Genomic DNA, 18,516 nt, shown 5'->3' with positions numbered 1-18,516 from the left:
TTATTTTGAAAAACAAACATACCGGAAAAGATTCCTTATAGGTGCGGATGCAAAGATGGCGGAAGAGGAGAGCCAATTTGAAGAATTTGAACAAATAGACTTTTTAAGAGATAGACATGTACGATTCTTCCAGAGAACACTTCAGGTGTTACCTGAGAGATATGCCTCGCTGGAAACAACCAGGTACATTTGCTAGAATGAAAAATGTTGCTTTAGGTCATGTGTTTTGCTGAAGAACTTGATTAGCATTAAAGCTAGCTGTGGTTCAACCGCTTTGAATGAAGGCTAGTGCTACTTAGCTTAGCGGGCATGCTAACATCAACAATGACAGAGAAGTTATGGCAGATTGGCTGAAGTAAAACGAAACTAACGGTACAGTGGGGTACGACACCATGTTCAACTTATTAAAAAACGTTAGTATGTTATATTATCATAGGAATAAGGCTCATTTTAAAGTAAACTTCAAGCTAAATGGATTCTTAAGTTGGACAGATTCTTTATTTGTAAACATTAATATATCTCTAGTAACGTTAAAAGCTTACCAACAGCTGACCTTAAGTGATAGTCAACCAGGCTTTTTTTTTTTTTTTTTAAAGATATTGTTTTAGGTTGGGTTTTATCACCCAGTAATCTAATGTGACTGTTCACTGCCACAGTTTAGATTGCCCCTGATTTTATGGATAGCTGTGACTGCATTCATTCTTATAGCTTATATATGTAGATTCTTCTGTCCATCAATATTAAATGAGTAAACATTAATAAGATCGCTATCTGCCTTCTTTCCAGGTTAACGATCATATTTTTTGCCCTGTCTGGTCTCGATGTGCTGGATGCTCTGGATGTGATTGATAGGAACACCATGATTGAGTGGATCTATTCCCTACAGGTTCTACCCACAGAGGACCGTAAGTCTCATATCTTCTCACTTTTTCACACCTGACTGTTAATAAGCTGAGTTTAAACAGTTAATTATAAAAGATTTGCAGTACAAGTACTCATTGCCGATAAGAATGACAAAACAAAGGTTCACATCATGACAGCAAATCAAAAGGTTTTTGTCAGAGCAGCTAACTACATCATAGGGCTAGGTATCGCCACTGATTTCCCGAATTGATTCTGATTCACATGGTCTCGATTAGATTTTTCGATAGAATATCGATTAGATTAGAGATATTTCAGTTACCAATATTCAATACCAAGTTTGCTAAGATATGAAAGAGATTCTCAGAAAACTAGTGCTGTAAATTACGAGGAACCCTCTGACCTGGTGCATTATTAAAAATATTAATGTTTACATTAAGAATTGACCCCAAAGCAGTGACATTAATGTACTTTTATTTAACATGGACACATTACAGCATTCAACACAAAGTGAAACGCTACAGACTGTACAGTCAGTGAGTATCAAGTGGCCAGAAATAATTGTACAAGAGCTTTCTTTAGTGCAGGGATGGGATAAATCTAAAGCAATACATCACCTGAATGCCCTAGGTCTGTAGAGGTCACAATAGATTATTGTATACAGTAAATACAATTAGGCTCATTGAATCCACAAAAGTCTCAGCTTTCAGTCATACCCAATTCCTGCAATTCCGAGTGGCGCAATGGCAATCCCAGTTTGCAGAAATATTCAAATATTTTATTTTTTTTATTTTTAGAATAGGGGAAAATAGCACATTCATACTGCAGGAGAGAAACAGCATGTTTTTGTCAAAAAATAGCATAAAGTGGGCATCTATGTAAAGGGGAGACTCGCGGGTACCAATTTTCATTCAGATATCTTGAGGTGAGAGGTCAAAGGATGGCCTTGCTAGTTTTTCCCCTCGCAAAAATGTAGTCTAACTTATTTAGCTTCCTTATTATTCGCCAAGATCCCTGGCAGTCCCGCAGGTCTCTTAGGGTTAAAAGATCAATCCCTGAATATTATGATTCAATATCAGATCATTCAAATTAAGATCGATTTGAATCTGGAAAAAAAAAAAAGATTTATTTTCAACCCAGCCCTAATCGTAAGTAAGTTGAATGAAGCATAATCACCTCTGATACACAGAGCTAAAAGGCTTCTTAGGGCTTCAGGGCTTCTTAGGTTCCTCCATGATGAATGATTTAAGATTTTTCTATGGACAGGAAATTGCAGTATTGTTTCAGCTTTTGAGAAAGATGGACGAAAGAAGCAGTCACCGTTGAGAAAATACTTTGAGGAATAGATACTAGTGGTAGAGAGGCTAGTTTAGAAAAGGTGCAGGACTAATGCTTTTTATTGCTGTAAGGGGCACACTGGGTGTGGACACTCTTGGACACAAGGTTTCTAAAATTTCCAGGGCAGGGAGCTTAAGTGGCTTGGGTGGTGGTGTGTGAATGTTCATGTAAAAAAGTTACGAGTTTTTGAAGTGGGGTTGTATGAGGTACCTACCATAGTCAGTGTATTACCTAACGTAGATGGCGGTCAGCATGCCCCCAGTTTGAAGAAGCAGGCAGGAGAACCGACATGGAAGCTAAGCAATGTTATGCTTTGGACAGGGAGGACAGCAACAAAACGTATTTGAGCCAACTGAAGAAAAGAAAAGCCCCCTAAAAAAAATTTCTGATTAAGTTTACGCTATATTTAGAATGTTTTCACTGCTTTATCAGGGAAAGTTGGTCTCTAAATATTTAATGACTTGTTTTTCTCTGTCTCTAACAAGCCACTCTGTGCCATCTGTTTAGATGCCCAGTTAGTTCATTATTCAAGACATCAACAGAAATCATATCAAGCCGTGCTTGATTGGTCTCATTTTTGCTGCTGCCATATGTTTGGGATCTGGCTGGTTTTCTGGCATTAGATGTGAAAATACAGCATGGGAGGCACTTGAGATTTCCTAATGTGTCACTTCTGTCTCTGATGTTGTTACAGGTACCATTTTCAAATCAAAATTTGGTTAGCAGAAAGTTTTGTTTTCAACATCAGTATGCTGAAAATATATTAATATTGTAGACCTCTTTTGGCTTGACTGAATAACATATTCAATGTGTTGTGAGCCATTTCAGTCAGAAATAGTAATGTGATGCGTGACACATTTATGAAATATTGTACTCAGATTAGTTGCCATTTGCAGTATGATGACATTTTGTTCATTGCGTTCTGCCATATCTATTGTTATCTATCTTGGTCAGTAGATGGCAGCAGTATACTTTTTTTAGTTAGCTGAGCATCTTTGCAGCACCTTTTTGGGAGGTCAGTACAGACAGAATGAGACATAGTTTGTGAGACAGTAAAACAGAGTAGGGCAGCAGATTAAGGCTTTCTTGTTCCAGTTTGTCTTTGTGATTATCAGTACATAATGCTTTCTTACATCTCTACCTTCTCTACTCCTGTCATTTTCTTACAGAAGTTAACCTTAGTCGTTGTGGGTTTCGAGGATCGTCACATATTGGAATTCCTTACAGCACTAAGGTACTGCCTTTCCCCACTTACCCACACTGTTTTTAGACTGCATCCCAAGTTTGACCAAATATTTTGTCTTGTATGTAAAATATAAAGCACCCCCTCCCTTTGTATTAGTCTAAAGATACATTTTGGGTAAACATATTCACTGCTAAAATATTTTTAAGCCATTTCAATCATTGTCCCAAGTCGTTCTTTCACATCAGGGGGTCTGGGCCATTTCCAGATTTATTAATATAATTTCAGCAGCTGTCATTGAAAGATGTGGTTGTCACATTTGGCATTGCTCCTCTTTCCCCTATGGAGACATAGTTGTCGATGTAACGGCAAAAAGGTCTATTTTTAGCTGTCTGTAGAAAGCTAAATAATTGATCTGTCTGGTCTTGTCTGGTTGTTTTTAAACTGCTTCTTTTTCTCCAGATGTTTGTTTTAATAAGTACTGTAATCTCTTATTTCTGTTTGACGCTACATTGCAGTTGTATGAATAATATCTCGTTTTGATATTTTCTTCAGGGGCCAGGTGTGCTCCATCCATATGACAGTGGCCATGTAGCCATGACCTACACTGGGCTGTGCTCACTGCTAATACTGGGAGACGACCTGAGCCGGGTTAACAAACAGGCCTGTCTGGCTGGTCTCAGAGCACTGCAGCTGGAGGACGGCAGGTCAGCGTGTACACACACACACACACTTGCATTTACACCGAGATTTATGCTGGCACTTCACTCTGACTCATTTATACCTGAGGTCATGTGAACACTAGCAGTCTTAATGCAGACTAATATTAACTCACATTGGGTCCTACAACAGTAGTTTCTTTGTCCACACACACACTCAGACAGACACACAAATACATTGTGTATATCATGTCTGGCAGATAACACTGTCTTCAGACATTAATATATGAATTAACACTTTAGCAATTTCAGCTGACAGGCTTTTGTTGTTTTGTGTTTTTCTATGATATGACTTAAATGGTCACATTCTGAACATAGACATTCAGCACATTTTCAACTGGTTGTGTAACTCTCCTGTCTTTGTGGCTTTCTGTGTCTTGTTTCCAGTTTCTACGCAGTGCCAGAAGGAAGTGAAAATGATATACGGTTTATCTACTGTGCAGCCAGTATCTGTTACATGCTGGATGACTGGTCAGGCATGGATATCCAAAAGGCCATTGAGTACATAAGGGGAAGTTTGGTGAGTAGATGTTAAAACATAGGATTGAGGCATTTAACTGTGGGGCGATTAAGACGTTTTTGTTACAACCTCTGTTTCTGCAGCATTCAAAGCTGTGCCTCTACACTTAAATGGGGAGAATAGGCCACCCATCTTCAGTAGGTGGCACTCTGCCTAGAAATACTTCATTTATAATAAATGTGTGTGTGGGGGTGGGGGGGGGGGTCCTTAAAGCTGTAGCAGAGGTTTTTCCACCTCACCAGGTGAAAAACAACATGTTCCAAGTTTATGATGTGGCATTTAAGTGATATTTTTGTCAGATTGTTGACTGACATTGAACTCAACCCTTTCTTTAGCCTCAGTGTTTGATTTTCCATCAGACATGGGTTTGGCACATCAAAGTGGTCTGTGTGAGGTATTGTCTTCATGCCCGTCATCTCAGTCTCTTGTACAATTCAAGTCCCCGGAGCAGATGGTCTCATTCACCTCTAAATATCAGCTTATTTTAAGTTGAAGACATTTAACACAAGAGTGTTTCATTACATAGTATCTCCATTGTGCACAGGGTGTGTATGGCTCTGTTTCTCTCTCTCTCACACACACACACACACACACACACACACACACACACACACAGACAGACGAGAGAAAGAGTTCTGTTAATTAGTTAACAGACAACTGTGATTCTTGTCTGAAAGGTATATTTATCCACTGGCCACATGCTGGCGGGTGTATTCCAAAATGTTTTGGCAATACAAGTAAGCTGTTTGGTGACTTTAAGTATGCAGAAACCACCAGATGATAGCTGGTTTAGTGTCGAAAATCCCCAGAACAGTAGTTTACTTGCTACACTGAAGTTTCACTTACATTTGTATGGCGCCATGTGTCCAACCAACCTTATTGTTATGGTCTGATCAGACCAGTGACTGCCATCTGTTGAACTTGTGTTTTTTTTATTAGGAACCACTGCTTATGATAGGCAGTTGTTTTCATAAAATTGCTTTGAAACTTGTCAGTTTCATGAGATATCATGTTTTCTTTCTATGAATAGAAATAACGTCAACCTAAAGGTCATGTAGCATGCTCATTGTAGCTACTCTGTTTCATTAAAAAAAAAGGTGGTTTAGTCAGTGAAATAAAAGTTAACCCTTGTGTTGTCCTCGGGTCAAATTTGTAGGGCTGTCCTCGACTAAAGAAATTCTTAGTCGACTAACACTTATATGATTTTGTCGATTAATCGATTAGTTGATGTAATCGACAGAGCTGTGCTCTTTGAGAGGTGGTTAAGACTAGAAAAGCACAATATAAATGTAGTTAATTAACCATCTGTAAAACTGAGTTTCTCCACAATTAATCCTGCAAAAGTACCACTTTAAATCTTGTGTTTACCAGAAATGTGCTCATAAGTTTCTTGGAAATGAGTAATTAAGCATGAATAAGCATAAAAAATGACTCATCAACTAAAGAAATCTTAGTCAACTAAGACCAAAACGACCGATTAGTCGACTAATCGACTAAGAGGTGGCAGCCCTACAAATTTGACCCATTTTCAAAGTTTGTATATCAGTTACTATGGCTTTCTTTCAACCAAATGTCCCAAAAATAACATGGATGGTTCCAAACGCTTATTGGTGATCACTACTTTCATGGTCTACCCAGGTCAAAATCTGTGATCATCCATAAATATATGTTCCTCTGAGCCTAACTATTTGTCAAAACAATTCATAATCTTTGCTTATTTTACTCAGAAATTAGGCACATTTTCATGTAAATGAGGTTTATTGGCCATCAATTTGGAAAATAAGTGTAAAACTAGTGTTATAAGTTATAAAGTTGGCTAAGAAGATGTAACACAGAATTGAGTGATAATTTATAGGCTACTTTATGCTTTATAAACGGGCAAACCAAAACGGAAGACAATACAAGGGTTAAACCCATTTGGGACCATTACCACTTCTTGTGCAACATTTTAACATTTTTAGTTAAATGAAAGACTGATCAAATATGTGAGTAAAGCCTAAATAACAAAAGTGCACTCTAGCTGTTGGATAAAAAATAAACCTTGATTTAATTGAATTATGGGAAATTTAGCAAGTTAGTAATTTATACAGTGGATGCCTGATTGCAACACAACTAAATACCAGAAAGAAGGAAATATAAAAATAAACAAGGCATGCCAGGTGATCCATCCAGTTGTGACTTGACCAGTAAGAACAAATAGTATGCCTGAAGACTCATTTTGAGATAGACACATCACATTTGAGCAGTTCTGTAGTTCCAATGCCAGTTAAAACAGTTGGGAAGGCATGTTGGTGTTTGTTCGTGGTGACAACTTTAAACTCAGTTTTAAATATTGACTCACAATTGTATATTTATGCTTTTAAAAGATAGGTTCAGTATTAATAAATACAGGGAGTAAATGTATGCAGTTCAGCCTCTTCTGTCAGCCTGATCTCTTTCCACGCTCACATTAGCCTTTCATGACAGTTGAAATATGGCTTGTAATTGAATGGCTCTTCTTTGTCCCCTACACAGTCATACGACAATGGGTTTGGCCAGGGAGCTGGGCGAGAGTCACATGGTGAGTATTGTTATCTTGTAATGGCTTATATTTAGTTACAGATGTCAGAAATGTGAGTTTGAAAGCTGTGTGGGGGGGGGGTACAAATTGACACATTTGGCAGCCCAGATTCAAACGTCTGATTTATGAATATCATCAAGGTTCATATCGGATCACGTTTGTGGGTGCATTGGTGGTGTCGTAGTAGAGGGCATGACAGAGGCTGATGGGAGTAACTGGTTTAAAGGATTAGCCATTAAAATTAATCTCTGTAGATACATTGTCCTCATTACCACCCCCACCCCCCCGTCACACACACACATTTCAAAGCACTGCTTGGAGCCTATCCATAGTCACCTTTTTGACATGTTAAAGGTAGCATTTTCTGTTCACTTTGTGACAGACTGCATGAATTAAATCTATAGAAATAAAACTGCTTGAAGGGGCAGATCCTTTTGCATCTCGGTTATTTCCCTCCTTGTGATAAATTCAACTCCTATGATTACAGTCTTCATTGAGACTCAGCTCTCTTCTGCAAACCAGCCAACTCTCTAAGGGCTGATTACACATCAATAGAGATATACAGTAGATGCCCATTACCCATCCACCCTTGAAGTGTGTGTTTGTTCAGCACCAAGACCTCCTGCACTGTTTGCTTTAAATTTGCACAGGCTCCTACACTGTTTTTATAAGTGATTTTGTTTGAGACACTCTATAGTTTAATATGTGAAACATGGTATTACAGAAACTATGTGCCAGGGTAATAAATTAACTTTCCCCATGTGTATGTTTTCAGTGTGGTTGCCTTTTATCCCACTGCTTCCTCTATTTTTCGAACATTTTCTGAAGACAGAGTGCTTCTGTTTCCGTTAAATGCACTTAACAAATTACCAATTGTCGGTTTCCATGAATAAAGTACTGTGGCCCGTGAGGGAGAATAGTTACATTCAGGTGTGAAAAAAAAAAATGTCTCCCAGACCTACTCTTAGAGTAAATTGTCTTGTCCCAGTTATGCTTGATTCAGATTTATGTTTACCCCCCCCCCCCTGATCATCTTGTGCCTCCAGCAGATAGTGATCTAGACATGTTTGATTAGAGGCCAGTGTAACACATTGGTAGATTTACACCCCTGACCCCGACACTTCACCCCACCTTTTCTTTGTTTGTCTCCATCACAAACACGCACACACAAACGCAGATAAGCAGCCAGAGATGGCGGATCTTTAGGGATGCGTTAAAGGCTTGGTGGTAATGAAAGCAGTTGACAGTTGGGTTGTAGAAGGTGAAGGATAGCTGCTGCTTGTGTCCGTACTGATAACAGCCTGCCATTAATCGATGAGCACACCCATGTTTGTATGACTCTAGCTGTAAAGACTTGCATTCATTCCCTGCCCAAATCATTTATTCTTTTCCACTAAAAAGGTTTCAATTATTGTGCAGAGAAGTATAAACATGCAGCCATGAGGTAGCTCCACATTGTGATTATTTCCCAGGTAAGGTGGAAAGTGAGCTGCATGCTATCAAATATTTGGCAGTAAACAAGCCCACACGCAGACACGCCCTCTGTTTTTACAACAGTGCCCTGTAATCATCTATTTGTCTGTCATCAAAACATGTCAGGGTGAACCACTGGAAATGCATTTCAATTTTAATACATTGTCATTGTCTCCATTTAATTGGATTCATTTGTGTTATAAATTAAATAAAATCCACTATAAATCCACTGTCTGTGTGCCCAGGTGGCTGGACGTACTGCGCCATAGCCTCTCTGTGTCTGATGGGTCGGCTGGAGGAGGCGCTGAGTCAGCGGGAGCTGGACAGGATCCGGCGCTGGTGTATCATGAGGCAGCAGAGCGGCTTCCAAGGGCGCCCCAACAAACCTGTAGACACATGCTACTCCTTTTGGGTGGGAGCTACGCTCGAGGTACAGACTGGTGTTAACAGACACATATTCACATACACACTCCTGCATGCATTAACATGTATAGTGCATTTAAGTATTTTACCTCTGATTTGCCACCATTTTCTCATAAGCGAGACATTTTAGAAAGTGTAGCGGCATGCACTAAATACCGTGGGGCAATTTTTAAATAGCACTGTATATACTCGCACTGTTGAAACAACTGGGTTAATCCCACACCCACATACACCAAAACCCAAAAAGAACGTGTGAGCAAACCTTTCAGCATGTGGGTCATTACTATGCCAGAGGTATTTACATACGTGCACACACATGGTCCAGAAAACTGTGAGCTAAACTGCAACTAGCTGTTGCTGTAAGCCAAGGATACAACCACACACGCACATAAGCAAGCACAATGCAGGAAAACTGTGAATTTCTGGGTCAAAACTGTGCCAGAGGGACAAATGCGTGTGTTTTCTCCACTAGTGTGTGTGTGTGTGTATATATATATATATATATATATATATATATATATATATATATATATATATATATATATATATATATATATATATATATAGTATAGTATAGATGGAGATTGCAATAATCTACCTTTGTGAAATAGAATGCAATGGCACGAGCATTAACTCACTCTCTAAACACAGCATGCTCCACATCTTTGTAATTGAAAATGTATTTTAAATTGTAGAAACAACCAGTTGAAAATAATTAACAACTCTGAATTATATTGTTTAGTTTTTATTAGTGCTGTCAAACGATTAAAATATTTAATCGCGATTAATCTCTTTAATGTCATCGTTAACTTGCAATTAATTGCAATTAAACGCAATTAATCGCACATTTTTCTCTATTCTAAATGTCCCTTGATTTCTTTTTGTCCCATTATTTTTTCTCATTTTAATGCTCTTATCAACATGATACTTTTACGATACTTTTAAAACGGTGCCTGAACCGAAATATATATATGTATGTATTTAAAAAAACAAGCACCTTGTTCAATTGTATTTGTCTGTTCTGTATGTTCAAAAATATAAAACAATAAAAAGTTTATCTAAAAAACCACTGGATGGGAAAAGGGTATTTTACAATAACTTTGAATGCACCACGAGGCTGGCGAGGCTGAGTCTGTGTTACAGTACGGCAGCTACAGTCTGGTGTTAAAATCCTCCCCAGTGAAATACAGTCACACTTTACACCGTTTAGCTGTCAGCATTTTAACCGGGTTTACTCCAGCTGCTAGCTAACAGTAGGTTAACGTTAGCTGCTGCTAAGTGTAGTGTTGACTAGCGTCCCGTGCGGCGATGTTTCAGTTCCCTCTAACGTCCGTTTTCGGAGCATCAGAGAGAAGCGCAGGCATTTAAGTGGCACCTAAATAAGGCACCGAAATCCGCATTGCTACTCAGTCCGGTAGATAATGGTCGTTAAGGCACCGGTGCCGTATTAGCACCGGGTCTCAGACCCCCCCACCCCCCCCAAATAAAAACTCTTCGGATCTACACGATTCATGTGGATGATATTTTCCCATTAAAAACGGCGATTTTCGCCGAAAAGCGACTAGTTTGCAGGTATGTACTCTTTGGCCGTCTCGCAAGCCCAAACAAGTGCATCTGTTGTTTTGTTTCCGGTCTAGCTAGATCCGGTGTGGTGTTGTAGTTTTTCTAACGTCACTAGTTGTTGCAACAGCATGTGAAAAAAAACTACAAAGTTTGCTAGGCCAAAAAGAACGTTAATCTCGCGATAAAAAAATTGACGGCGTTAAAATGGGTTTGCGTTAACGGCGTTAATAACGCGTTTAACTGACAGCACTAGTTTTTATATTGCTGAACCCTCTCTCTCCTTCCTCTCCTTTTCTCTCACACCCTTCCCCCACACACTCTCTCTCTCCTGTCCCAGCTGTTAGATGTGTTCCAGTATACGAACTTTGACAAGAACAGGAGCTTCATCCTGTCCACGCAGGATCGGTTGGTAGGGGGATTCGCCAAGTGGCCGGACAGCCATCCAGGTGAATGATTTGACTCGGCTGCTTCAGGAACATCTGCCAGTCATCAGATAAGAGTGCAAATAAAACGACACTAGAGGAAAGCCATTTACAGAATACTGCCATGGTTGTTTATATGGTATTATAAGTAGGAGTGACAAGCAACTCATGTACCTTATACTGCATTAAAGGCAACAGCAGTGCAGTGGTGGGTGGGGTTGAATGGCATGTTTAATGGCTTTGTGGTGGAAACGCAAATAGACTATGTAGAGGTTGCTGTTTAACATATTGTTGCAGTTTGTTTTCCAGTAGGTTCAAAGATTACGCATAGAGGACAAAAAGATGTTGGAACTGAGCAGTTTCGATGTCCTTTTTTTTGTCTTTGGGCAGAACAGTTTGTACCCTGGCCTCCACAGGTGCTGAGAGGTCAGGGTGGAGTTGTGGTTGGCAGTTTTTACCTGATCAATGGAAACACTTGTAATCCTAAACTTCAATGGTGCACATGTTTGTGTGTGTGTGTGTGTTCTTGTGTTCTTGCCGGCCCTTGTAATGTGTAATTGATGAGGCGATTGTTCATAGGTAGCCCGAGGACATGGGAGATCCAGCTCTTCACATTACAGGAACAAGGCAGGGAAGATAGGCTGGAAGAAAACAATGAGGCAAAACAGACCCTGTATTGACAAAGCCAAAACAAAAGAGTTTTAGGAAATTAAAGGGACTCTTTTGAAGCATGGTTACAGATAGCATTGGACTTGCATGTACTTTTAACAGTGCAGTTATCATGCACAGCTACTGATGTACAGGATCTGGCCTGGGAAGGTAACAATGACATAGAACAAAAGAAAGTGCTGTGTATTTGTCAAGCAGAACTGGACCAAATGTAGTTTGAACAGTTGATACAACCTGCTTGTCTACATTTGCTCTTTAAGAAGGAATTAAGGTCATGATCATCTGTTTTAAATGTTTGGAACAGTTGGTTTTATGTAGCTACAGGGTGGTTAAAATTTCAGCCCAAATTGATTGAATTGATTCTCAGTAAAAGCATCTGTTGTCATGAACCACAGCTCTTTTCTTTGCCCAAGTGATGGACCACAGATCAGAATATCATAAGAATGTGCTGTTGCCATTGCCCTTGTAAAGACTCATGTATTGATTAGTTTGAAAGGTTTCTATGTTGAAAATCCATTCTCCAGTTGTACAGTATGATTAACAGTATGTGATACCACATGCACAACTTGCTCCTCTGATTTGGCAGCTCATTTATTTACCTTTTATTGACAGAGCCGCCAAAACAACATGGAGTAAAGCCTAGTCTTTGCTGTATCTGGGTATCTCCGCCTTGATAACCCTAACAGCAGTCAGTTAATGTGATCAAAATGCAGCAGGAGGCAGCTTTTTCCAGCAAAAGCCCTCTAAAAACCCACTTTACACTACCTTGCATAGCAACAAACAGCAGACAGAAACAATAACATCTTGGTCTTACCTTGTTAATGCTCTGCATATTTCTTATTTTGAACTTACTGTAATCAATAACATGAATTTGATTATTTCATGTGTACCTTTTTTTACATTACATTTTATTTAGCTGACGCTTTTATCCAAAGCAACTTCCAGTAAGTGCATTTAACCATGGAGGTACAAACTCAGAACAGCAAGAATCACATAGAAGTACATTAGCTTCAAATAGACCAAACTACCAAGTGCCACATGTAAGTGCAATTACATTTTTAAATGTTTTATAACCAGCATCTTCTTAGCCAAGGTGCATTTGAAAATGATGTGTATACAATTGCTGATTGATGCAGCTAATGGTGCTTTGATTGATTCTGATGTCTGTCCAATCATCTGTCATTTAATTATAATTCAATTACTGGTCCATTTACTGGCCTGTGCTGCTTTTACTCTGGTCCCAGGGGAGGGAAAGGGCCTTGGTGCTAACCTACTGTATATGCATTATTTATATCTTCTTAAAGGAGTAGTACAACAAAAACCATGCTTCTGCATAATGGTGGTTTTTAGATTGGAAATAAGATTTTGTTGATTCCGTAATGGAGAGTGAGGTGACTAACACTATCGTCTTCATAGCTCTGATCAAGTCTACAGACCTGTCACATGCAGGTGCTTCTGCTGCCAGACATGTTAGCATCACTGACCTAGTTTCTCCTTTTTCCCCTCCTTTCTTTCACTCTTTCGTCGCTCACTATGTTCCCCATTTCTTCACTCTCCCCCTTTCTCTCCCCTTTCCTTTCCACCAGACCCTCTCCATGCCTACTTAGGGCTGTGTGGTTTGTCTCTGATCGGAGAGCCCAGTTTGAGGAAGGTCCACCCAGCTCTTAACATCACCCAGAGAGCCTTTCAGCATGTCCAGCAGCTGCAGCAGACATGGAGGGACAGCACTGGCAGCTGTAGCAGACAGCATTGAAAGCAGGATGTTCCACAGCTCTGTCTCTGAACAGGTTCAGTAATCAGGAACATCTAACAGTAGTCAGTCAAAGGCGACTGGAATTTTGCTCTGTGTCTTGAAGACGTTTGGCCACTCATGTGAGAGGCCTCCTCATTTCAGAAATCGGGAAGGTATTTAAGAGCCCAGTTACACGGTAGTAACTTTGGGGAGCTTATTTTAAGTCCATCAAGAGTGACTTTTCTGTTAAGCAAAATACGCCACACTTCTTCTTTTTTTTTTTTTGCTGCCTTTTAATAATTAGACCGTTGTAAATAACAATGTGCATTGTAGTTTGTGGGGTTAAAGTGATGTGCCAGAAAGTCAAATTTGAGTCACTGGAGACTCAAATTTGAAATTCCAGATGCCTCAATTTTGCTAACTTTTTCATGATGCAGTTGTGGAAGCTTCTTGCTCCTCATCATAGTCAACAACACAATCTGCTGTAAACCTTCCTAGCCAAGGATGAACTGACTCACCTCAAATGAACATAAGAAACATCCTCAAAGTAAATTGTAAGACCCTGTGGAGGGCTTGGGGAACATCTAACTTTAGTGGGCTGAATATGTCCTAGTATATTATGAAAATATAGCAAATAAGTTCCTTATTTATGTTCACAAACCAGTATAACAACCAGTGGTAATTTTAGGGGTGAAATATGAAGACTGTTAAGACAAAATTGGATGTTTCATTTAGACAGTATTTTTTGCCTCTCTGCCCCTCTTAACACCTCCATCCTCACGTTGCTCTTGAACCTCATCAACACCTCCAGCTCTCCAGTCCCAAAGATGATACCAGCCTTGCAGGTAAACTCTCCCATGTTTCTCACTTCAGGTCCCTGCAGGTTCAACGTACAGGCTTTTTTTCAGTGTTCAAGAGAGATTTTAATGATAATAGAACTGCTGGGGTGAAATTCATGGAAAAGGCAGCATAGAGCCAGCAACCACCCCAGGGAACAAATCTACGACTGGAGGAAAAAATAAAAAACTGGTCGAAAGAAGATAAAAAAAAAAAAAATATATATATATATATAGTTTTGCTACAGGCCTTATTATTTCAGATCACAGAAAATATTATTTATTGTTCACATCTTTCCTGAGGACAACAGAAAAATAGATTGGGCCTCTTAAGGGAATTTGCTTAAAAAAAACAAGGTAGTAGCTGTCAATTTTAGCAGCAGATCCCATCCCGACATCCCCTGACTTCTAACCCTGAACTGATCCGAGCTACCGTCCTTCACCAGCTTCCATACTCCCTGCAAGGCACTCGCCAGGCTGAAATCAATAGGAGAAAGATGAGACAGTGGCATCAAACTTGGGGAAATGTATTATTTTGAGCACCACTGGGAATTATTTTCAGAACAGAAAGGATGCAGGGCAAAAACAAATAATGCACATGAGCAGAGCCACAGAGAGTCAGGTTGCAGAAACAACATCCAACACATCACATCTCTTTGAGCCACTTGCAGCTCACACAAGCAACCTTCCAGCCTTCATGCTCCTGAGCTGAGCTACAAATTAGGCAATGAAATTCAGAATTGAGCTCAACCTGTTCCTTTTGCCTTCTCATCACATCTATGAACTTGATTCCCAGCAAGTGACATTTCTGGCTTCACAGGTTCCTCCAGCCCCTGTGCTGAAGCCACACCCTTTCATTATAAGACCGCTGTTACAGCACATGCCTGCTCCCTGAGAGTAGGCAAGTGAGGAGGAGACAATATCGCAGTAGTTCAGAATTACAGTGGCCTGGCTGCAACACGTTTTGTGGGAGTCTACTGTGTGTAGCACCATTTCTGACTGGATATGAAAATATAATATTGCCTATGTGGTTGATTTTCCACCATCTAAAATGAAGCTGTACTTGGCCTCGTCTCCGTTCCCGCCAAGTTGCCCTCTTTTTCAGACTTAGAAACAGAGCAGGCAGACAGAGGAAAGTAGATAGGAGGAGAGGTGAATAAATAAATCATTTGAGCCATCTATTATTAAAAGTGAACTGTCAGAGGCTGGAATCACCTCTCTGAACCCTGACCGAACCCCCAGTGTTATATAGCCTTATTTTGGTGCAAAATCAATTTCTTTTTAGCTTTAGGTTTTGTTACTGTTGTGCCTAAGACAATAGGCTTTGCTATGGTTACTCTTGGCGACTTAGGTCCTGTCATCTTAAAATCTATCATTTAAAATTTTCACTGTAATATTCTGGTATCAATCTTTTTTGTAACTTCGTTAGTCCTGAATCAAAAATGCACTGAAAGAGAACAATCATGTCTATCATGCATCTTCTCAAGTGACTTTTACTACGTTACCCTTCTTAGGCTGGGTTCTGTCCTTAGTGTACATAGGCCAAGTCACATGGCAAGACCACGCTCTCAAACTCTGAAATGTGCCTCACGTAGCATTGTTCTGGGTCACCGCTCTCTGAATGCTCTCTTCTTCCTTTTTCTGACTTTGCTGCATGTACAGCATGCTTAAATTGGGCTTAGCCTGGCTGTTATTATCAAGAATGATACTGACTAATACTAGTGTTCTCTGGAGGGGGGTGCAGGAAAGGTGTATCCTAAATCCTACTTAACATTCAGGAATTGGAACACCTAATCTGTTAACATTTTTTCCTCCTCCCATCTTTGTTGAGTTCATTTATCCAATCAGACATCAGCTGAGTGGTAAAGGTCGCTTTACGAGAATCTGACTTTGTCCCTTCATGTCTGATCGATAATGTATTTCTAGGAGGGGAGAATTCATTGAGACAGAACCCATAAATGCTAACTCGACTTTTAAAAAGGATGAAAGATTGGATGGATGGATTTGCCACTTAGTGGATCTCAGCAGTTGTTATATTGTGTCTCCGTTTTGCTACATCATGCTGCAGCCGATGCTCTCAGTCCCATAGCATGTAAAGAGGGGGCCGAGGCTTTGCGCTTTTAAGATGGCTGCAGCGTTTGGATCATCCTGAGATGTGAAAGGATTGTGAAAGTCTTTTGAGATGCAGCCAAAATGCCACACATGGTCTACCATGAACCCTTGCTTTATCATCAACTAATATACATAATGTAATAATAAATAACAATAAATGTAATGGAATTTATTTTTTCTATGCTTTGTAGACATATTGAGTGTAGATACATCTGTAAATGTCTTAAAATATGTGACTTCTATTGTGCAGTTGCTCAAGATGAAAAACAATGTTTACAGCTACATCAGTGAGACAGGAATAGGATATGCAAATGTTGATATGTGATGTATCAGTACTTCAGCTTTGAATTTGAAGACAGTAATGTTGATTCTAGCTTGGCGGTGCATACTGTATTTATGTTGAATAAAAACACGTACTAACTTTTACAATTGTTCTGGTTTCAGTGTGAGATCTCAGGATTGCTTTTGGATACAAACTTAAAGTCGAAGGCATTTTATTTCATGGCAATTTGCCTATTAGTTTGTGATGTGTTGAGCAAAGATGATATTTTGTCTTGAAGGGGGCGCTAAGAGGCTTTACCTCTGGAAATCACAAGTATTCAGTTGGTCCAAAGAAAACTATCCATTAGCTATTTGATATATCAAATATCTTATTAGAAATGGAAAATGTGTCCTGATGGTGGCTCGAGGAGGAAAGTTCATTGAGTCAGCAAAAAACATGAACATTTATAACCTAGGGACAATGAGAATTCACAGAAACTTTATTAGAAATCTTACCATTAGTTTTTGTGATGCCTTGTCATGTACCGCATTATGTGTTAGTGAGTGTTGGTCAAGGAGTAATAGTGGCCTGATCGGGTCACCAAAATCATTAAAGAACCCTCACAATCAAAACCAAATCTCAATCCGGATCTGCACCACAAAACAAAAATCACTTAGTCTTTCAATGTATTTCATTGAAATCTGGGAATAATAGGACCAAAACTCCTCATGCTTATCAACCTCTGGGGACCATCACTACTACTATAATATGTCTTGCCTATTTGGCCTGTAGTTATCGAGCTTTCTTGCTCTCTACATAAGTGTTGGCCAGACCAAAATAGGGCCGCTTGCTGCAAGAATATAACCATTTGGAGACAATCTGATATGATCTTGGTTTGCTGTCAAATCAACAAGTTTGCATATTGCATCCCACTGGCATAATCAAAGGAGAAAATCATTCAAAATATCCCTTTTACGCAGTTGACCCACAAGGTCTAGATCAATGTTTGGCCCAGTTCTGGTCCTTTTAGAATAACTCTATTTTCGCCCCTGTAGTAATTTATTAGTCTTGAGTTACGATAACTATTCAGAGCAAGATGTTTTACATTCTGATGAAAGGTAGACTAAAATCCGAGGCAGGTATTGTTACTTCTAGTCAGAAATTAGATATTACATCCATCTCATTATGCCTGTCCCGGGTCAAACGGCATTTCTTTTAAGCTTTGATGGGGTTTCCCTTTTCGTTTCATGCCCATTTAAGAAGAAATAGACTAAGGAGGAGTAGTTTCTTTCCTTCAGTAAAAAAGAAAAGATGGGTGTTGTATGATTACCTACAACAGCTGAGTTTAAAAGACCAAGTTCTTATTTCCTTTCCCAGTAGACTGTGGCTGGATGACTCACAACTGCTCTATTTTTAACTTCAAAGACAACAACTGGTCAGCTTTCTTCCTTATTTGCCACAATTGCCTTATATTTTGCATCCTACGTGGATGAGCTTAGAGTAAAAGACTGATGAGGATTTTTGTTCTGTTCTGTGCTAGGTCAGTGACTAAGACATAATTAAAAGCGTTGGGGGAAGGGGAGTTAACACTGGATACAGGACACACATGCAAACATAGAGTCCCACTTGGGAGCTGCATAGCACAGTCACAGACATCACTGATGAAGTCATTTGATCCAGACAAATGTGGCCTAGTTGCACTTAGATATCCAATCTGAATGTAGAGGTTAACACAAATTGAAACAGCACTTGGTCACACGTTTTATCACCGGTTTAGAAAGCAATTTTTTAAAAAGAAAGAAAAAAAAAAAAAAAAGGTTTGAAATGTATTCTCTTCCACTGT

General features: G+C 39.5%; 1 protein-coding gene across 2 annotated transcripts in view; it reads left to right on the top strand.

Annotated features, from left to right (window-relative positions):
* The first annotated feature begins 9 nt into the window (after positions 1 to 9).
* pggt1b (protein geranylgeranyltransferase type I, beta subunit) overlaps positions 10 to 18,516 on the top strand; it is a 34,197-nt gene continuing 15,690 nt past the window's right edge. The window contains exons 1-9 of one of the 2 annotated variants that reach the window (XM_031308958.2): positions 10 to 183; positions 787 to 905; positions 3,369 to 3,433; positions 3,938 to 4,089; positions 4,489 to 4,621; positions 7,136 to 7,181; positions 8,900 to 9,084; positions 10,978 to 11,086; positions 13,318 to 16,835. In XM_031308958.2, coding sequence (XP_031164818.1) covers positions 56 to 183; positions 787 to 905; positions 3,369 to 3,433; positions 3,938 to 4,089; positions 4,489 to 4,621; positions 7,136 to 7,181; positions 8,900 to 9,084; positions 10,978 to 11,086; positions 13,318 to 13,484 — 1,104 coding nt within the window. In that variant the 5' untranslated portion in view covers positions 10 to 55 and the 3' untranslated portion in view covers positions 13,485 to 16,835. Of the gene's footprint in view, positions 184 to 786; positions 906 to 3,368; positions 3,434 to 3,937; positions 4,090 to 4,488; positions 4,622 to 7,135; positions 7,182 to 8,899; positions 9,085 to 10,977; positions 11,087 to 13,317; positions 16,836 to 18,516 lie in introns of those variants that run through there. The other variant, XR_004106630.2, reaches the window with a different exon arrangement.

Source organism: Sander lucioperca, chromosome 2 (genome assembly GCF_008315115.2).
Source record: "Sander lucioperca isolate FBNREF2018 chromosome 2, SLUC_FBN_1.2, whole genome shotgun sequence".
Classification (NCBI taxonomy): Eukaryota; Metazoa; Chordata; class Actinopteri; order Perciformes; family Percidae; genus Sander; species Sander lucioperca.
The sequence above is the reverse complement of the archived record's forward strand: the minus strand, read 5'-3'. Positions and strand labels throughout refer to the sequence as shown.